Source organism: Chrysemys picta, chromosome 5, assembly GCF_011386835.1.
Source record: "Chrysemys picta bellii isolate R12L10 chromosome 5, ASM1138683v2, whole genome shotgun sequence".
In the NCBI taxonomy this organism is placed as follows: Eukaryota; Metazoa; Chordata; order Testudines; family Emydidae; genus Chrysemys; species Chrysemys picta.
Genome location: NC_088795.1, coordinates 143,268,298 through 143,289,693, shown reverse-complemented (window position 1 = coordinate 143,289,693; position 21,396 = coordinate 143,268,298). Strand labels below are relative to the sequence as shown.

At 61.1% G+C, this 21,396-nt stretch overlaps 1 protein-coding gene across 2 annotated transcripts in view; it reads right to left on the bottom strand.

Moving 5' to 3' along the window:
- Positions 1 to 21,396, bottom strand: part of LOC101937655 (EBF family member 4) — a 103,268-nt gene that overhangs the window by 63,039 nt on the left and 18,833 nt on the right. For both annotated transcript variants that reach the window (XR_010601976.1, XM_065598421.1), the window contains exons 3-7: positions 18,164 to 18,320; positions 16,749 to 16,812; positions 15,726 to 15,781; positions 14,604 to 14,677; positions 13,262 to 13,330 (exon numbers count right to left, since the gene is read on the bottom strand). Coding sequence is in view for 1 of the 2 variants with exons in the window: in XM_065598421.1 (XP_065454493.1) it covers positions 13,262 to 13,330; positions 14,604 to 14,677; positions 15,726 to 15,781; positions 16,749 to 16,812; positions 18,164 to 18,320 (420 nt within the window). In the remaining variant the exon portion in view is untranslated. The remainder of the gene's footprint in view (positions 1 to 13,261; positions 13,331 to 14,603; positions 14,678 to 15,725; positions 15,782 to 16,748; positions 16,813 to 18,163; positions 18,321 to 21,396) is intronic.

Genomic DNA, 21,396 nt, shown 5'->3' with positions numbered 1-21,396 from the left:
ATGAATCTGTAAACTCAGAGATTGTACCGTACAACTGGAGAATTGCTAACATAATTCCTATTTTTAAGAAAGGGAAAAAAAGTGATCCGGGTAACTACAGGCCTGTTAGTTTGATATCTGTAGTATGCAAGGTCTTGGAAAAAATTTTGAAGGAGAAAGTAGTTCAGGACATTGAGATCAATGGTAATTGGGACAAAATACAACATGTTTTTTCAAAAGGTAGATCGTGCAAACCAACCTGACCTCCTTCTTTGAGAAGGTAACAGATTTTTTAGACAAAGGAAACGCAGTGGATCTAATTTACCTCGATTTCAGTAAGGCATTTGATACGGTTCCACATGCGGACTTATTAGCTAAATTGGAAAAGATGGGGATCAATATGAAAATTGAAAGGTAGATAAGGAACTGGTTAAAGCGGCGACTACAACAGGTCATACTGAAAGGTGAACTGTCAGGCTGAAGGGAGGTTACTTGTGGAGTTCCTCAGGGATCGGTTTTGGGACCAATCTTATTTAATCTTTTCATTACTGACCTTGGCACAAAAAGTGGGAATGTGCTAATAAAGTTTGCGGATGACACGAAGCTGGGAGGTATTGACAATACAGAGAAGGACCGGGATATCATACAGGAAGATCTGGATGACCTTGTAAACTGGAGTAATAGTAATAGGATGAAATTTAATAGTGAAAAGTGCAAGGTCATGCATTTAGGGATTAATAACAAGAATTATTGTTATAAGCTGGGGACGCATCAGTTGGAAGTAACAGAGGAGGAGAAGGACCTCAGAGTCCTGGTTGATCACAGGATGACTATGAGCCGCTAATGTGATATGGCCGTTAAAAAAGCTAATGCGGTCTTGGGATGCATCAGGCGAGGTATTTCCAGTAGAGATAAGGAGGTGTTAGTACCGTTATACAAGGCACTGGTGAGACCTCATCTGGAATATTGTGTGCAGTTCTGTCTACCATGTTTAAGAAGGATGATTTCAAACTGGAACAGGTACAGAGAAGGGCTACTAGGATGATCCGAGGAATGGAAAACCTGTCTTACGAAAGGAGACTCAAAGAGTTTGGCTTGTTTAGCCGAACCAAAAGAAGGCTGAGGGGAGATATGATTGCTCTTTATAAATATATCAGAGGGATAAATACCAGGGAAGGAGAGGAATTATTTAAGCTCAGTACCAATGTGGACACAAGAACAAATGGATATAAACTGGCCATCAGGAATTTTAGACTTGAAATTAGACGAAGATTTCTAACCATCAGAGGAGTGGAGTTCTGGAACAGTCTGCCAAGGGGAGTAGTGGAGGCAAAAGACATATCGGCCTTGACTGTGGAACTCCCTGCCACTAGAGAGAAGAGGCCACAGCCTGTGAAGACCCAAATGGCTCATTCATTTCTTCAATAAATTCTTCACACCCAGACACATCCCCACACCCATCCCCCCAGACACTTGCCCACAGCCACACCCCCAGGCCCCCTTCTCACACCCCCACCCAAATGAACCAGAGATGCCCCCTGAACTAAGCAAGTTGTTTCACTTGCACACTCGGGAGGGAGAGAGAGGTGGTTATTTCGAAGGCTAGGGGGGTTCAGACCCTGCAGTGACGGGGCCAGGGAGCTGGGCAGCTCTGTAGAGGGTTATCTGTGGCACGAATGGAGGAAGTCACAAGCTACTGCTCATTGGCGTTACTCAAATGGCAGTAACCCGTACAATGCATGGGGTGATTTCCCAGCCCAGCGGACGACGCAGGCTCTGCCCCAGCGGGTGCCCAATACAAAGTACCCCTACGACAACGCCGTCCACGACCAGCCGCTCGGAGACGGCTTTTCAACTCCCATAGCGAGTCACAGCGAGCGTCCCACGTGGAGACGGCAGGGCCTCTCGCCCCACTCCAGCCCCTGCAGCATAACTCAGCTTGGCTCGGCTCATGGGACTCTCACCCGCGCCCTCGGGTCCCTGGCCTCGCTCTGAGCCGGGCCCCACTTCATCATGCCCAGCGCCCTCCCTGGGCCGGTGCCCACGCGAGTCACCACGTGGGCTGGAGCCGCCAGGAGAGGACAGAGGGGGCAGCTCTCTTGTCCCTGGCTAAGGCTGTGTCTGCACCATCGCTACCGGCCCCAGCACCATGCCCCTGGGGCAGCAACGATGGAGCAGGCACCGGGCCACAGGCCGGCCTTGCTCTCCTCTGCCCTGCCGCCCACCGGACAGCCCAGGGATGGACGCGGTGTCCCGGGTGCGGGCACCGCCCGTCGCACACCCAGGGTCTATCACCTGCCGGCTCCGTGGGGTGAGACCCCTGCACAAGCCGCCACTGCAGCTGCCATATCCCGCCGCAGCCTCAGACCTAACCGCTTGTCTCCAGCCGCCTCCCCGGAGCACGCTCCCCGTCCACGCCATCTAATGGGCCCGTCCGTCAATGTCACTCCAGCCTCCTATTCCCCCAGACAGCCCGGCCCGGCCCCCCTCCATGCGAGGGCCCTGAGCCGCTGGGCTCCTTTGTGCAGGGATGAAATGCCTGGCCAGGGAAGGCGGGGGATGTTTGCACAGGCTGGGAAAAGCCAATTTGACTCCTGGCACTCTCAGCACAATGCTCCCTGCAGGAACAACAGCTCCCAGCCGGCCCCTCGCTGGCGCCTTCGGCTTAAAGGTGCCCGGCACCTCGCTCGCCGTTAAAGGGACGGGCAGACACTACCCAGAGGGGCCGGATCTGCTCCTGCAGGCTCTGAACGCACAGGGCCCTGTCTGCCACTGCCCGTTCCCTCCCCTCTCCGGGAGCCCCGCCCCGGCACTGACCCCTCCGGCCACGCCGGCCCGAAGAGGCCGCCTGGACAGGCTCCGTGGCCAGCGCAGGGGAGTCCTCCTGCTGCCTCGGGCAGCTCTTCTGGCTTTAGCTACGTGCTACAAACCTGCGCTGACGGGGGCTCAGACCCAATCCCTGTTACCCCCGGTGCTTCCACCCAGCTCCCCTGGATTCACACCAGGGCAACAGAGAGCGGCTGGAAGGAGAGGATCAGGTAGACGGACCGACAGAGCCAGCCAGAGTGCCCTCCCAGGAGGGCCCACAACCTCCCTGTCCAAACCACCCTCCCCAGCCCTCCGCGGCCCCGCACTGGGGCTCCAGGGGGGAAGGCGGTCGGGGAGGGGAGGATGAAAGGCCGTGCACACAATGGGTGTGCGGACTGGCTGTAATGGGTTTGATTCTTCTCCTTCTAATCTCGTCTGCTGCCCTGGGAGCCCCTTTTCTCTCCTCCCGGCTGCCGGCTCCCTGGCTGCCGGCTGAGTGACAGGCTGTGTCCCTCCTGCTCCAGCCTCAACAGGACACATCAGATGCTATCGAGGCAGACAAAACCCGGAGAAATGTCACCGCGCTATCAGCGCTCCCCCATCGCCGCCGGGAAGGGCCTTTCTTCCCAGCCCATTCTCCAGCCCTCGGAGGGAGAAAGGGGGGAAGGAGACAGACAGGTGATTGTTATTGCACACACACACAGAGACACACAGACACACACACAGACGCTAGCACACACGCACTAACCCGTATGCACACAATGACCCAGCCACACAACACACTCACACCCCATGGGAATTGGTCTGAAATCAACAGGATGAAAATCAAAGAAAGACAAGTGCGAAGTACTTCACGTGGGGAGGGAAAACCAAGCGCCCAGGCGGCCGTATCGCTGGAGAGGGGCCGGGGGCTCTAGGGCATCACACATGGAGCACGAGGCAGTTCCAAAGACGGCGACTATATTCTGGGGGGCACTACCAGGAGTGCCGTGCGGCAGCCCCAGGGGGTCAGTGTCCCCCTCTGCTTGGCACTGGGGGGGCCTCAGCTGGAGTCCAGTGGCAGGTCTGAGTGCCACGCTTTAGGAAAGATGTGGATAAAGTGGAGAGAGTCCAGAGGAGAGCAACGAAATGGCGAAGGGTTTCAAAAAGCCGCCCTCTGACTGCCCGAGCAACGGGACAGATCACTGGCTAATTGCCCTGTTCTGTCCATTCCCTCTGGGGCACCTGGAATCGCCGGGGTCAGAGGACAGGATACGGGGCAAGATGGACCTTCGGTCTGACCCAGTCTGGCCGTTCTGAGGTTAAAAGACCTAGATGTTTAGTCTTGAGCAAAGCCAGCAGGGGCCTGCTCCCAGTCTCGGGGATATTAAGGGCTGTTCTAAGGGGACGGGGATCATTTGTTCTCTGTGTCCACTGCAGGCAGGACAGGAAGCAATGGGCTTAATCTGCAGCCGGGAGCTTTAGGTCAGATACTGGGAAAACTCGTTAAGCTCTGGCCCAGGCGTGTGTCTACGGGCGGCTGAGGAATCCCGGCATGGGTGGTTTGTAAGAGCAGCTGGACAGACACCTGCCGGGGCTGGGCTGGGCGCACACGGTCCTGCCCCAGGACCTGAGCATCTCTCAGGGTCCCACATGTCGAGGATTCCAGGTGCGCTCGCACACACCTGCTAACATCACACACCCAGACACGCCCGTATACACCGACTCCTGCAGCCACACCGAGACACCTCGCCCCGACAATGCCCGCCCGCTGACAGTCCAACCCCCTCAGCAAGGTGCTCCAGCACCGTCCCTGGCTGCAGACCCCAGGGTGCAGTGAGCCCAGCGGGTGCCCCCCTGTGCTGCCTGTGCCGGACCAGCGTGGGGAAAGCTACTGGGAACATGATGCCTGAATCATGGGGGTGCTCCCTCCCCTTCACCTGGCCACCACGGTCCCAGCTGCGCGGATCGGTCCTGGTGCCAAGGGACAGGGAGCGGTGATTTGCATGTGCAATTAGCTAACGAGCTCCCTTCCCTTCATCGGCACATCTGGCTCCCCACATCACACCTCATTTCTCAAACTGACAGCTGGGCTCCTATCGCTCTCCCACAATGCACCCTGGCGCCCACAAAATTAATTGTCAGCCTTCCCTTTTCTGCTCGGCACATCCTCCCCCCCCTCCCGCGGCTCCCCCCTCACCTTGAGCTCTTCCCGGCTGGGAGCCAGAGGTAGTGTGGCCCTGGCCACTGGGGGGCCATCGGGGGTCCCCTGGCACGTTCCTTCCAGAGCTGGAGTGTTAACCCTGGTGTCCAGCCCATCGCAGCCTGCTGCCCTCAGACTTCCCGACTGTCTGCGCTGGACTCACGATTCCTCCCCACTGCCTCTCCGACACTGCTGAGTGGCACTGCCGGGCGGCAGCTGCCACCACCCCAGAGGTGGCCGCATTGCGGAGGCCAGTGACGGTGCCTGTGTATAACTCCTGCTCAGGTCAGTTCACTGGGTCCTGCAGGGTGACAGGTGCGGTGCTCATAGAACGGGATTGTTTTAGGGAACTACGGGCCAGCAGGACCATCTCTCCCCCAACTGGCCCTGTCCCAGGAGCGTCCCTGGTCACGGACACTGGAAAACTTTTTATAGTGGGGCTGCTGAAAGCCAGTGAAACTGGCTCCAAACTTTTTACTTTGTGCCCCTCTTACCCCTGTCTGCACCCCTGCCCCCCAGACGGGGGTAAGGGGACCGGGGTCAGGGCCACGGATGGGACCCCAGACGCAGGGCCGGGAGCAGAGCCCCCCGCACCCCTAGTTCCCGTGCCCACATCCCGGGTCCCAGCACACATTCCCTGGCTACCGCAGAGCTGCGGAACCGGGGAGTCAGGGTGCTGCGAAGACACCCTGGACTCTGGTGGGGGGTGGGCCCCTCTACCCTTCCCAAAGCGAGTCCCTAGCTTGCAGGGATGGAACTGTCCCCCCTCCTCAGCGGGAGGCAAAGCACACGGCTGTTACCTGCAGGGATCTCCGCCTCCTCGCCCCCCGCGCGGCACCTGGGGAAGCGGGGATGCAATGGTGACCCCGTCTGGGGCAGCTGTGGGGATCGAACCCAGGAGCTCCGGGAGCAGATGCACAAGGGACCGGGTGCGTTAGCCAGCAGGAGGGTCAGAGACCTCTTATAGACTGGGAACGGTCCCTCAGAGGTCAGTTCCCCATATGGACCATCACCTGTAACGACTGGGTGAGCGGCTTGCAGGGATCTACAAGTCCACCTGAGCGCCAGGCCAGCCCTGCTGGGCAAACCTCTCTGCACGCTCTACCACTAGAGGGGGCAGAGAGCCCCACCCTGCTAGCCTGGGCCGGCTGGGGGCTTAGCACTGGCCCATCTAGTCTCCTGCCTCCACCAGAGGCCAGTGATCAACGAGTCAGCAGAAGAAATGCCACCGGTGACAATTACAGAACCACTTGCTCACAGAACATAAGAACGGCCAGACTGGGTCAGACCAATGGCCCATCTAGCCCAGTGTCCTGTCTCCCGACAGTGGCCAGTGCCAGGTGCCCCAGAGGGAATGAACAGAACAGGGAATCATCAAGTGATCCAGCCCCTGTCGCCCATTCCCAGCTTCGGCAAACAGAGGCGAGGGACACGCAGAACCCGGGGCTGCTGACGGACTCTTGGCCTCAGCGCTCGCTCCGGGCAGAGCCGTACCAGCTCAGGCTCACCGGGGAGAAGAGCACTTCCCTGCGGCTAGTTTAGAGTTACGGATTTTCGGCTCCACTGACGGCGTTCGTATTCCGAGCGCTCCCGGCTCACCCCTCGTTCTGCGCGCCAGGATCGTGTCAGTGTCTTTACAGAACAGTAGCACCCGGCGGCGCCGCACACGCAGGGAGACCGTCCCTGCCCTAAGCCGTGCCCCATCGGCATCGACAGGACACAGAAACAATAGGAGGGGTGTCAGCCGGCAGAGTCAGGAACCGAGCCCAGCTCTTCCAGGCACCCGCCTGCGGCCCTGCCCACTGGGCCGTGCTGCCTATCACGTCCCCGCCAAGTCTTCTCCTCCTTGAACCGCACAGGAAAACCTGCTACTGCCTGAAAAGAAACCGCGTCACGCCAGGCTCTGCAGATACAGGCTCGGAGAAACCGCCGCATGGGAAAAACGCAAAGCAAAAGCCAGGTCAGACCACGGCGAAAAGGGAAATCGAGGAAGGAGAAGAGGACGGGAGAAACGCTGCACGTGATTATCAGCAGCTCCCTCAGCAGGTGGTTCTATTGTACTGTCTGCCAGCCAGCAAGCGAGCGTGTGCTTACGGACTGCACTGGAACGCAGACACCTAAGGGCGCAGAGGCAGGGGTAAGGAAACACGGGTAACTTTCTAGCACCCTTCCCCATGCTCAGTAGCAACGTACTCCACCAGCAGGCGAACGGAGGTGCTCAGAGTAAGGTGTTCTTTTAGCCCAGGAAGAACCCGGCCCATCGCTTTGGCTTGTTTATCCTTAAAATTCCCTTCACAAAGTTTTTGTCTGGGTGGAATTGCCTAGATTGTTTAAAAGGAACACTCCAGACCGCGTCACTACTGGCTAGACACTCTCGAAACAGCGACGCAGCTTAGGACGTCCTCAGGAACAATCGCTTTCCCACGGCTCGCTTCGGAGCCAGGCAGATTTTGTCTTCCAGGATACAGTCACTGACCCAGGGTTCCTGTCCCAGTCACTACACACCCACACCACAGCAGCTGAACTAGCCAAGCATGTATGCACAACACAATCTCCTTTAGCACGAGCATCACCAGCTGTGCAACAGATCACTGCATGGATCCTAATTCCGTAAATCCAAACCTCTTTTCACCCAGACATAGAATCATAGAATATCAGAGTTGGAAGGGACCTCAAGAGGTCATCTAGTCCAACCCCCTGCTCAAAGCAGGACCAATTCCCAGCTAAATCATCCCAGCCAGGGCTTTGTCAAGCCGGGCCTTAAAAACCTCCAAGGAAGGAGACTCCACCACCTCCCTAGGTAACGCATTCCAGTGTTTCACCACCCTCCTAGTGAAATAGTTTTTCCTGATATCCAACCTGGATCTCCCCCACCGCAACTTGAGACCATTGCTCCTTGTTCTGTCATCTGCCACCACTGAGAACAGCCAAGCTCCATCCTCTTTGGAACCCCCCTTCAGGTAGTTGAAGGCTGCTATCAAATCCCCCCTCATTCTTCTCTTCTGGAGACTAAACAATCCCAGTTCTCTCAGCCTCTCCTCATAAGTCATGTGCTCCAGACCCCTAATCATTTTTGTTGCCCTCCGCTGGACTCTTTCCAATTTTTCCACATCCTTCTTGTAGTGTGGGGCCCAAAACTGGACACAGTATTCCAGATGAGGCCTCACCAATGTCGAATAAAGGGGAACGATCACGTTCCTCGATCTGCTGGCAATGCCCCTACTTATACAGCCCAAAATGCCGTTAGCCTTCTTGGCAACAAGAGCACACTGTTGACTCATATCCAGCTTCTCGTCCACTGTGACCCCTAGGTCCTTTTCAGCAGAACTGCTACCTAGCCATTCGGTCCCTAGTCTGTAGCAGTGCAAGCAGACATTCACGGACGCTCCTCCCCAGGGAGCCAATTTTTAACTTTTGCCCTTTGGCTTTAAAGGGGGGGGGGCAGGAGTTTTCTGACAAGGGGGAAAGTGTGCATGTGTTTTGGGTTTGTTTGCTGTGGGGTTTTTTGGTTATTTTATTCTTACTCAAAAACAGCTAAACTGTTTGTACCCAAATTTTCCAGAAATATTCACCCCTGGGCAGAATCCAAACATGGGAAATTTCAGCCTGGAAGTTCAACTCTTCAGAAAGTTACGTGGACTGAAACCAGGCGCGTCTGAGGGACTCTCAGTAATTCCCAGGGCGGTCGGGCCAGGGCTGCCCGGGCACTGTTGTCTCCTCCGGGGTTCCGTATTTGAGTCTCTTTGATCACAGTCAGTCATTTGACAGGGGTCAGCTGGGGTTATACAAAAGAAACTAAATATTCCAAGGACCCCCCTTCAGTGCAGCTGGGGGGTTCAGGCCCAGAGACCATCTAGATCTCAGAAGTCGGAGTCAGAGTGTTGGGTGTCTCAGGGAATCAGAGCCGGCTACAAACCCTTCCAGCGGGGGGGGGGGGAGGTGTTAACGCGCAAAGAGTCCGGGGGCCTCAGCCACGTTCCTAGTGGTCAAATCTCTGCTTTGCAAAACCTGCCACTACAACTGACCCCTTGGCAGAAAACCACGGCCTGGCCTGTGCATCTCAGCACGCCTGTGTGTTCATAGCGTGTTCCATGAGCGCGTCCTGGTGCATGGCACGCCTGCACCTCCGTGGGGGTGCTTTTGGCACATTGCATGGGCATGGCATGGTTGTGTGTGGGCACGTCGTCTTCATGGCATGGACACACGTGTGTCTGCGCAGCTGAGTGGTGAGCATGCATGGCTGAGCGGCACAGGGACAGCTTGTGCACATGGCATGTTCACATGTTCATGTGTGCATGTATGATCTGCACAGGCCGTGTGTGCAAATGGCCTGTGCCAGGCATGTCTGCATCTGTGTGGGCCTGGTGTGTTTGTGTGCCAGCTGTATCTGTATCCATACGGGGCGTGTGCATGGCGTGTTTGTGTGACGTTTGTATGGGCAGGGCCTGGCTATGTCTGGATGGGGTAGGGACACAGGGGTGTCTGGATTGGTGTGTCTGTGTCCACGCGTGTCGTAGCCCCGCCCGGCGTGTGCCCGGCGCGTGTCGCGCGTTCGGTGCGGCTGTCGCGTCCCGGAGCAGCGGGAGCGGCGCTGACACACATTCCCCGTTTGGCGAAGGGAAGCAGCTCCATGTTGTTTGTATTATTTATTTGTTTTATTTGCAGTGAAAGTGCTGCGCTGACGGCAAATGTCACTTCCACCATCTGCCGCGTCTGGCTGCCTGGCTGTCGCGCAGCAGCGAGTGGGAGGGAGGCAGTTAGGAGGGGATCTGCTTTCGAGTACGCAGCTTGTGTCCCTGCGGAAGGGGCTCCAAGCAGGCGACGAGACTGAGGCCTCATCAGCCAAACCTCCCCAGGGAAACCCCCCGTGGGAGAGAGACACAACACAGGCAGGGAACTGAGTCAGCGCAGGGTCGGAGGGACCTCGCTCTACCCCGGCATCTCGTCCAATGCAGGGTCCGAGGGACCTCCCCGACCAGGAGCCGATCTAGTGCATGAACTGAGCAAACTCACCTGGCCCAAACACCCCCGGCCACCTCTGATTCCTGGGGTCCCCAGCACAATCCCTAGCCCACGGACCCCTCGACCAGCCAGCCAGCCCCCCGCGGGCGCTGACGCGGGCAGGAGCCATCGCCTTGTGTGGGGGCAGCGAGAGGCCAGGGCGATTTACAAAGCACGGCTTAATTTGCTACCAGCAGCGACGAGACCGGGAATTCGGCCCGTTAGCCACCACGGAGGCAGCTGATGCTAGTAGTTTGTGACGGGGACAGAGGCTCCCTTGTTTGCCTGATTTATGGACCAGCTTCGGGCCCCGAGCCGGGGCGTGCGCAGACCCAGCCCCGCTGGGACACATACAAAGAACCCGGGCCGGAGCCTCCAAACCGGGGCTGGCGCCGGCGCCGCAGAGCTCGGCCCACCAACAAAAGAGGTGTTCGCTCCCCAGATCCCCGAGGTTTCCCGACCCGCTTACAGGATCCCCAGGGGAGCCTGAGGCTTGGGGGGGCTTTGCGGTGAGACGGTTTGAATGGGGGAATTTACAGCCCTGCTTATTCCGGGGAGGCAGGGAGCAGAGGGGGACAGATGGCAAGTGCTCCCCCACTGCCCCTCAATCCTTCCTGCTGACCCAGCCCTGCCCTGCACCCCCCAGCTCGGCCGTGCCCCTCAGCCCCAATGCACCGTCCCAACAAGCGGGAGTGGAGGGATTTTCTGGGACATGCCATCAGAGAGGGCACTCTGCGGCCGAGCGAGACCTTGGATTCTGTTGAAAGCACCAACCCCCAGGGCAGAGGCCCACCGAACTCGTCTGGCACTGGGGCCAAACACAGCCACCGGCTGAGAACAGCTTCTGGTCACTGGCGCCCTGGTCAATGTTCAAACCCAGCGTAAGGTTCGCCAGGTCCGGTTTGTGTGCCCCGAGCCATCGGGGGTCTGAATGCAGGAAGGGGCTCTGTGACCCGGGCCTCTTCCCCCGTGTCCCCACCTCTTCCCGCCCCCGCCCCACTCCCAGTCGGGGCGCGCAGGTATCTGGGTGCTGCCAGGAGGCACCAGCCCCAGGACTCGCCGCCTGGACGGGGGAAATGGCCGTTATGCAGCATCACTGCAGCGTGGCTCTGTGCCCTGCGGCCGCCCACACAGGAAACCGGAGCTGGCAGGGGACGGCTCTTCTCCAGGGGACAGGGCCGGCTCCAGGCACCAGCTTACCAAGGAGGTGCTTGGGGCGGCCACTCCGGGGAGGGGCGGCACGTCCAGCTGTTCGGCGGCAATTCCGCGGACGGTCCCTCACTCCCACTCGGAGCGAAGGACCTCCCGCCGAATTGTCGCCGCAGATCGCGATCGCGGCTTTTTTTGGTTTGTTTTGTTTGGCTGCTTGGGGCGGCCAAAACCCTGGAGCCGGCCCTGCCAGGGGAACACGCTGGGGACGAGACGCGGTGCACGGGGGAGTGGGGACACCGGGACGGGGGAACACAGATCTGGCTCGTGCTCCCAGGCCAGCTCTCCCCTGCTCTCTGCACTGGCTGTCAGGGAATGTCCTCCCCACGTCACACACGCTGGAGCCCCGTCCCCAGCACATAGCAATAACAGAGACACAAAGCCAGGCCCCAAGGACTCAGCCCCAGAGCTGGCACGATGCCCATGCTGGAGGCACTGAACAGCAACAGCATGGACAGAACTCAGCTTCTCCTGCCACTGCAGCTAATGGAGAATCGCTGCTATTGGCAGTATAGGGCCTATGACACAGATTCCATCCAACAGAGCGCAGTCACACACGGAGTCTGGCTAGTCCAGTACGGTGTCCTATCTGATAGCACCAGCATCGGACACCCAAAGAAAACCCACAATGGCCAATTAGGGAATAACCCGCCCCAGGGGGGTTTCATCCCAGGCCCGGCGGTGGGAGGGTGGCTCATGCCCAGCAGTGGGAGTTATATCCCCTTCCCTTGCCCCGCCCCCACAATGTAACTGGTGTTCTCCTTATCGATGCCAATGCCCGATCCACTGGAATCCTGCAGAGCTCTCCTGTGGCAGTGAGTTCCACAGGCCAGCCGTGTGCTGGGTGAGAACGGACGCGCTGTCTGTCCAGCCTGTCCTGCCCAAGGGCCATTCGCCAGCTTTAACGTCTTTCACTGCCCAGCCCCAGGCGTGTAGGACTGCATCAGCACCCCCAGCGCACAGCTGGGGGGACCGCGGCATGGAGCAGGGCGCTAGCCAGGCTGGAACCCCGATTTCCCCATCCTGCGGTCACCCTTTCTGCACCCGGCCAGCCACGATGCCAGCAGGCAGGGGCAGACGAGGGGCTGAACGGAGCCAGGCAGCGCGGTGCCCAGCCCAGGGAGGAGACAGACACACAGCCCAGGGACCAGGGAGATGCAGCCGAGGGCACCCCAGGGCAGCGGGGGAGGGAGATAACGGGGCTCTGGGCACCACCCCCACCTCAGCCAAGCCAGGTGCCCGTCAGTCTCTCAGGGCCCAGCCCTGTGCCCAGCTCCCCTGGCAGTGCTGGGGGTGCTCAGCTGCTGGGGTTGGGCCCGGGCACTGAGCCCCACCTGACGGGGATCCAGCCCACAGGGCCAGGACAGTCTGGGGGGGTCCCACAGCCTGGCACAGGGGATGGGGCGCGGGACAGGACCCCACGACGATCGGGGGTGGGGGGGTCCCACAGCATGGCACAGGGGACGGGGCGTGGGGACAGGACCCCAGGATGGTCGGGGGGGGGTCCCACATCCTGGCATAGGGGACGGGGCGCGGGACAGGACCCCAGGACAGCCTGGGTGGGGGTCCCACGGCCTGGCGCAGGGGACAGGACCCCAGGACAGTCTGGGGGGGTCCCACAGCCTGGCGCAGGGGATGAGGCGTGGGGACAGGACTCCAGGACTGTCTGGGGGGGGTCCCACGGCCTGGCACAGGGACAGGGCACAGGACAGGACCCCAGGACAGTCGGGGGGGGGTCCCACGGCCTGGCACAGGGGACGGGGTGCGGGACAGGACCCCAGGACAGTCTGGGGGGGGCCCACGGCCTGGCGCAGGGGACGGGGCGCGGGGACAGGACCCCAGGACAGTCTGGGGGGGTCCCACGGCCTGGCACAGGGGACGGGGTGCGGGACAGGACCCCAGGACAGTCTGGGGGGGGGCCCACGGCCTGGCGCAGGGGACGGGGCGCGGGGACAGGACCCCAGGACAGTCTGGGGGGGTCCCACGGCCTGGCGCAGGGGACGGGGCGCGGGACAGGACTCCAGGAGAGTCTGGGGGGGTCCCACGGCCTGGCGCAGGGGACGGGGCGCGGGGCCCGCTCACCTGTCGATGATGACGGGGTCGGAGGGCGTCTCGTTGCGGTTCCCGCAGCTCTTCTTGTCACAGCAGCGGCTGGGCCGGGCGAGGGGGAGAGAAGTCAGGGTAAGTGGGGGAGGAGAACCCAGCACCCTCGGCCTGGCGCCCCTCCCACCCCCAGGGACGGCTGATGGGGACAGGGGGACAGGATGGCCCAGGCTAGGAGCCCCCCAAGACCCCTGTGGGAAGCCCCAGAGAGCTGGGGGGCGCCCTGGAGGCCGGGAGTGCTGTTCCCTGGGTGGGAGCGGCTGTCATGGCCCCCGCACAGCTCTGGGGGTGCTCTGGGGCTGGGGGTTAATCACACAGGGGACGAGGCCCTGCTGTGAGCCTGGGGGCGAAGCACCAATCGAGAGGCTCGTCTGCTGGGGGCGCTCAGCCCCCCGGCTCCCCCTGCGCCCCTCTAGCTCCACTCCCCGAGCCCTGGGTAGGTGGGGGGGGGGGTCGCTGGTGCTCGCTCGCTGCCAGCCAGGTGGGTTCGAAGCGCTGGCCCTGCCGGGGAGGCTCTGCCCCCCACCCCCGGCCCGGCCCCAGTCGCAGCTGGGCCATGGTCAGGCTGGCTGAGGCCGGGCCCCGGGCAGGCAGGGGAGCCCCTGGGCGGCTCAGTTACACAAACAAAGCCGAGGCTGGGTACGCACCCTCCCCCCCCCCCGGGACCCCACTAGTCCCTGAGCCCCAAGATCATTAGTGAGGTGCCTGGAGATCAATTAGCCGGGAAAGCCGGCGCTGACACAGCCGCTAATTCCCACAAACACCGAGCACGAGGCTCATAAACAAGGCAGCTCTAATGGGGCACCAGGGACCCCGGCGGAGACGCAGCTGGGGGGAGACGCTCCCGGCCCCGCTGGCTCGCTGCCCACCCCCCCTCCGCCCACCTGTGTGCAGCCGGCTGGGAGACACGGGTCTCCGGCGCTCCAGGGCGGCGCTCCGGGCGGGCCAGCTCGGGCTCCGTCCGTGTGTCGGGCACGGATGCCCCCCAGTTGCCCCCTTCCTCCCACCAATGCACCAAACAACCCGGCCACGGCTCTGCCTCCGCCGCCCTCGGAAAGTGCCCTGCGTTCCTGCCCAGCCTGGCTGCGGGGGCCCGGGGGCACGGAGAGAGGAGGGCGGCTGACGCTGGGCGAGGCGTGAGAGCCCAGGCAGAATCGGCGGCCGTGCTGGCAGTGCCCCCCACTGGCCGCGTGCGCAGTGCATGCCGTGCCCGCAGGCCGACTCCTGCAGCCGCCAGGTGGCTGGACGGGAGCCGGGCGGGGACGTGGCCCCTGCGCGTTCTCGCTGCCCCGCCGGCCCCGAGGCAGAGCCCGGCACCTACCTGCACATGATCTCGTGGGTCAGCAGCACGCGGCACATCTCGGGGTTTTTGTCCTGCCCCTCGTAGATGATGGCCTGGTGGGAGAGAGCGCTGGGTGAGGGGATCTGCCAGCGCGCGGCCCGGGGGGGTCTCTGATCACAATGGGCACCGGCCAGGCAGGCGTCTTGGACCCTCGCAGGCCGGGAACCTGGGACCGAACGTCTCAGAGTCCCCGAGGGAACGGAGCAAACTGGGAGCTGCCCGGCCACGGGGCTGCATGGGCCGGCCAGCCCATCCTCCGCTGGAGCCCGTCGCTCCAGGACCTCGTCCCCAGGGCCTCCCCTCACTCTGCAGCCCTACAGGCCCTGGGCACCCGCCGGGGGCGATCTCTGCTGCCCGCCAGCTCCGCGTCCTTCCTGTGCTGAGCCCAGCCCGGCTCCCTGCCCGATGCTCGGCCCGGCTGTGGGGCCCTCTCACCCCCAGGCGACTTCGCTCCCCCTCGCTCTGCTCCCCCACCCCCTCTCGCTGCCCTTCCCACCCCTCGGGGCAGCGCAGAGCTGGCCTATCCATGGGGAGCCGGGGTGGCACCGCTGGAGGGACGCAGGGCTGCGTGAAGCCAACCCAGCCCCAGGCTGAGGGGAGGCGCGAGCTGGGGACGGGTGAGGGAACCCCTGGACCTGTCCTCGCTCACTTTGCCATGACCCCCAGTGGCTGTGCTGGGCCCGCAGCGCGCTCGGCGCTGTACAGGGCACGGACAGCCCCTGCCCAGGGAGGGCGACTGACGGGCAGGGCCAGCCGCAGGCAGCCCAGCGGAGAGCCCAGGCTCAGGGTTGTCTGCTCCAGGGGCGTGGCACGGAGGGTGCCAGGGAAGGGGGCACCTTTGGGCGGGTCTGGACGGGGGCAGGGCTGGGTGCACCGGAGCCATGGGGCCGCTCGCGCCCAGGGGGCCGTGGGGAAGGACACGGGTGTTCCTGGGGAAGCCCTGGGGGCAGAAGAAGGCCTGAGATGCAGGCCAGGCCAGGCTGGGGCTGGGGGCACCTCAGAGGCACAGGAGTTCCTGGGAGTGGTGGAGGGGTGACCCGGTCTGAACCCCCAGCCCCGGACCAGGCCTCCCCCTGCACTGTCCCCAGCTGGCAGTGTTACCTGCTTGGACATGGAGTCGATGAGCCGCACGTAGAGATCCTGCTCCGTCCGCAGCCCTGCGGGGGGGAGAGGAGACAGTCTCACCTGGCTGTGAAGCTCCATCGATCCCCTCACTCCCGACCCACAGCCCCCCGTTAGCCCAGTGCTGGGCTCCCCCAGCTCTGCCAGTGCCCCTCACTCCCGACCCGCAGCCCCTGCTAGCCCTGCCCTGGGCTCCCCCAGCTCTGCCGGTGCCCCTCACTCCTGACCCGCAGCCCCCACGTACTCCAGGACCCTCCCCTGAGAACGTGCAGCTCGGCACATCGATGGGAAGGCAGGAGACCCACCCGGCCCCTGCTGGACGCAGGATGGACGTGAGAGGGTGACAGGGCTGCAGGCGCTGGGCTGGGGCAGGGAGTCAGTCCTGGGGGCCATACATGGTGCTGAGGCCCCGGCCCCCAGCCCCCAAACCTCCTGATCCCACAGCCCCCTGCTCTCCAGCCCCTGGCCCGGCAGCCCCCCGGCCCCTGCCACCGGCCCTGCAGCCCCCCTGCTCTCCAGCCCCGCAGCCCCCCGGCCCCCAGCCCCTGCCACCGGCCCCCTGCCCCTGCAGCCCCCCTGCTCTCCAGCCCCGCAGCCCCCCGGCCCCAGCCACCGGGCCCCTGCCCCTGGCCCTGCAGCCCCCGCCCGTATAGCCCCTGCCCCAGCAGACCCCTGACCCATAGCCCCTGCCCCCTGCAACGCAGCCCTGTCCCCCCGGCCCCGGCCCCCCGGCCCCTGTCCCCCCGGCCCCGGCCCCCCGGCCCCTGTCCCCCCGGCCCCTGGCCCCCCGGCCCCCCGGCCCCTGTCCCCCCGGCCCCGGCCCCCCGGCCCCTGGCCCCCCGGCCCCCCGGCCCCCCGGCCCCGGCCCCCCGGCCCCCCGGCCCCCCGGCCCCGGCCCCCCGGCCCCCCGGCCCCCCGGCCCCGGCCCCTGGCCCCCCGGCCCCTGTCCCCCCGGCCCCGGCCCCCCGGCCCCGGCCCCCCGGCCCCCCGGCCCCCCCTTACCGTTGCTGTACAGCAGCTGCAGGCGGTAGTGAATGCCGTTGTTGGTTTTCTCTCCGTTCTGCTCCTGGGGAGGGAGACAGCAGGTCGGCCGGTGGCCGGTGGCTGGGAGCCGAGCCCCCCGGGAGACCTGGGACACGGCACTCTGCCCCCTCTGCCGAGCTGGGGCGGTCTCCTCCACCACGCAGACGGGCGGGGTGGGATGGACTGAGGATCTGCCGGCTGCCCGGGGTCCCCCACCCGGGACGTGAGTTTGGGGGGGTCTCGGCCCGAGCGGGGCCGGGCTGAGCGGGGCCGGGCTGAGGGGCCCTGGCCAGACGGGGAACAGAACAGCTCCAGCCCAGGCACCGCTCCCCACCCACGGCTCTGCCGATGCCCCTCAATCCCGACCCGCAGCCCCCGCCCCCCTGGTGCCACGTCCCCACTCGCTCTAGGGCCATGTGGAGGGGGCAGGGAGGGGGAGGGGCTGGCCACGGGGGGAGCACAGGAGGGAGGGGACAAGGTTGCAGGGAGGGGGCGAGGCTGGCCATGGGGAGGGGGCGGGGCATAAGGCAGGGGTGGGAGTGGGGTGGGCCATGGGGCAGGAGTGAGGCACAGGGCGGGGTCTAGGGTTGCCAACTTTCTGATCGCATAAAACCAAACACCCTTGCCCCGCCTCCTGCCCCGCCTCTGGGGTCCTGCCCCTCCACTGAGGCCCCGCCCCCGCTCATTCTACCCCCCCCCCAATTCATTTGCTCATTTTCACTGGGCTGGCTCAGGGGTTTGGGGTGCAGGAGGGGGCGAGGGCTCCGGCTGGGGGTGCAGGCTCAGGGGTGGGGCTGGGGATGAGGGGTTTGGGCTGCAGGAGGGGGCTCCAGGCTGGGACCGAGGGGTTCGGAGGGTGGGAGGTGGATCAGGGCTGGGACGCAGGGGGAGGGGGAGGGGGAGGGGAGGCGCTTACCTCAAGCAGCTCCCGGAAGCAGCGACATGTCCCCCCTCCAGCTCCTACGCAGAGGCGCGGCCAGGCGGCTCCATGAGCTGCCAGGTTTGCAGGCGCCGCCCCCGCCTGCAGTTCCAATGGGAGCTGCAGAGCCGGCGCTTGGGGTGGGGGCAGCGCACGGAGCCCCCTAGCTGTCCCTACGCCTAGGAGCTGGAGGGGGGACATGTCGCTGCTTCCAGGAGCCACGCGGAGCCAGGGAGCTGCCTTAGCCCCACTGCCTGGACTTTTAACAGCCCGATCGGCAGTGCTGACCGGAGTCGCCAGGGTCCCTTTTCGACCGGGCGTTCCGGTCAAAAACCAGATGCCTGGCAACCCTAATGGGGGTGGGGCAGGCCACTGGGTGGGGGGGAGGCACAGGGAGGAGGCGAACCTGGCCACGAAGAAGGGGGTGGGCACAGGGAGGGGGCGGGGCTGTCCCCGGGGCGGGCCAGGCTCTCACCCTGTCCTTCTCCACGAAGTCGATGAAGGAGGTGCGCTCGATCTCCACGGGCTGCCCCTGCCGGTCGTACATGGCCAGCACGAAGTGGAAGAAGTTGGATTTCCGCAGGTTGGAGGGCGGCTGCTTCTCGAAATGGGCGCGGGCCAGGCCCACCCCACTGCAAGGGAGAGCGCAGACTGCTGAATGCCAGACGCCCGCAGGGCCCCCCAGCCGTGCCCACCCCTCGCTCCCAGCGCCCGGTGTCCCTGCCATGGGCTCCGCCAGTCTCTCCCGCCTGGCTCCCCCCGGGACCCCTGGGCTCCCCCTCGCAGGCCCCGTCCCCCTGGCTGTCCCCCAGCTCCCTGCTCTGCCCCTCACAGGCCCCACCTGCCCAGACCCCGTCCCCCTGGCTGTCCCCCAGCTCCCTGCTCTGCCTTGGCCCGCCGGCTGCAGAGAAACACCCTGGACGGCCCCCTCCCCAGGGTGCCCAGGCACCATGTTACAGCCGGTGTCACACTACTCCCAGACACCCACAGTCCCACCGAGCGGGTCTCCCCATCTGCTGGGCCCTCCTCCCCCCGCGCACAGCCCAGGCTCCGTCGTCCGCCTCACCCCCTGTGACAATGTGGTTCTGGCGGAACCCAACTGAGAGTGCCACCACAGGACCTTGGTTGCAACAATGATCTATATGGTCCCAGATTATATCAATAACGTCACACCCCCAACGCAAAATTGATGCAGGAAGGGATGACACAAACATCACTGACTGCATCCCAAGAGCTCCCCATCCTTGGGTTTATCTCACTATGTCTAGTATCGGGGTTAGGCACTACGGCTTAGCTGGCTAAAGAACAACAGAAATGGTTTATCAAAATTGTGTTCAACAACATGATTGAACCTCTTTACAAACAAGGTAAAACTTGGTTAGAACAATAGTGGATTGGATCTGCTCTTGCAGCATGGTTCCTGTATGTCTCATGTGACCTTGCCAAGAGCTAAAGAAAACAGCTACTTTATCCATACAAGCTCGGGCAAATGTTTGGAACCCAATTAACATCAAATAAATGCAGATATTAATGATGTTCATAGTACAGGAATCTTGGCATTTAGCCATGAAGGCATTATGGTAGTGTGCCTTAGTTTCCCTTCTCATACAGTACATTAGGTCTGGAATGTCTTTTCTCCTGTGAAAAGTTCCAATACTGTTTACAGGCATCAACTGTGAAACATTAGTATAGCAAGGCCTTTTAACATAAAGTGTGTTCTCATGTATTCCTTTTAACATGTTCAAGGGATTTTCCAACAGATTAGGAACATTGTACATTCTTACAGTTCTTGGTAATAGCAACACATTAGTTACAAAATTACCATTAGCATTAACAACAAATCCATTGCAAGTGTCCATCTACAATCATGGTTGTCATGCCACACCTTTGGCTCAATACCATTGGAGTTTGGGCATCTTAGGGTTAACCTGTGGCTTTCCTTTGCAAAATTCAGTGTTCTCTTTCCTCCTTGTCCTGCAGGATCACACCCTGATTTTTCTTGCTTAACAGAATTTACTGGCTGATGGGGTGGGCTCTCTGTGCTAACAGCTATTAGCAAGTCCTTCCCCTCCCAGCCAGACAAGTAATTTGCATTACCACAGACAGAAGCCAGTCCACCAGTTTTCATATCCTTAACTGTTATCATTTCCAAGGCTGGACTCTGTCTTAAAGAGATACCACACAAATCCAAAGAGTCTGAGGGTGAGAGTTTGCTTGCTCTCCCCTGCATCCTCAAGCATTTAGCCATAAAACTGTTCTGCTTTGAAACACCAGTAACCAAATCTGTCCTCAGACCCTGAAGCACAGACTGCTCACTTAAAGAATTAGAATGGAGACATTCCTGTTCCAACACCATTGTCTTCCCAACAAGCTGGCCACACACAGCCACTTGGTTATAGGGCTGCTCAACTTTCTTAACAGCTCTTACTCCATCTGAGACCTTCTCAAAGCTACCCACACTGGATCTTTCGAAAGGAAAGTCAGTGGATCCATTCACAACAGAAAATTTCTGGCTGTTAGGAACTGAAACTTCCTTGATTAAATTACTCTCACACCCTTCATTTGCAGGGAACTGCTTGCACAAATTACCATGAGGATTCCTTTCCCCAGGAGCTTTTTTAAGCAGCAAATCACCCCTCACAGAAATTCTGCCCTTACCCTCTTCACCTAGGGCTTGCTCTAAAGGAACACTTTCCTGAGCAACAACAGACTTTTTCTGGGTCTTACTTACATCCAGGATCTCCTTTGGCCCATCAGGCAGATTTCTACACAATCCCCTTTCAGGCAAACCCATAGACTTCCTAGATGAAAGGTTAGAAACATTTTCCTTTCCTTTGCCACACACAAGTTTAGGAATCCTTTCCTTCTTGCTACAAGTTTCCACACCATCAGTAGGTAACACAACCAAATCACCTGCATGCTCTCCGCGTTCCCCGGCTAGGGTATTACCCTGATTAGACAGTGTTGCTACACCCTTTACCAACCACACACCAGCAATAGGCAAAATACAAGCACCAGAATTGTCTGGTCTCTGGGATTTTGCTAAGACACTAACTGTATGCAACTTAGTTACAGTGCCATTCTCCCCAGCAGACACAGACTTAGGACCATTCCCTTCCTGGGCTTTAGTTGAATTCAGAACCAACTTTGAGACAACTGCACTAACCTCAACCATTACAGGCCGAAAGGCACCTTCTGTCTGCTCCACAGACAAAGAAGAGCTGGAGACACCTTTACCAGACACATAGCTCGGGATTTCATTTCCCTTGTCCCAGCACACAGGGCTGTTCACAGACAACTGCTTGGAGACTGAGGTAGCTTCCTCCATAGGCAAGTCAATACCCCTGACAGACACAGGCACATTTCCTTCACTGTCACTATTCTCCACACAGGAAACAGGTAAGGTGTAGGGACATTCATCTTCCACTATCCCTGCCTTCCCAAACTGCTGACTAGACAAAGCCACCAGCTCACAAGGCTGCCCAGGCTCCTCCAAACTTTTCCTGCCTTCCTCTCCTTTGTCCCAGCACACAGGGCTGATTACAGACAAAGACTGGGAGAGTGGGACAGCTTCCTTACCAGGCACCTTGCCACTCCCAGCAGATAAACTGCTCTTCTTACTACACTGAGCCACTGCCAGCAAATCACAGTTACCCTTTTCAGGTTCACTTTTACAAGCTGTACTAGCCACCAATGCATCACCCATCA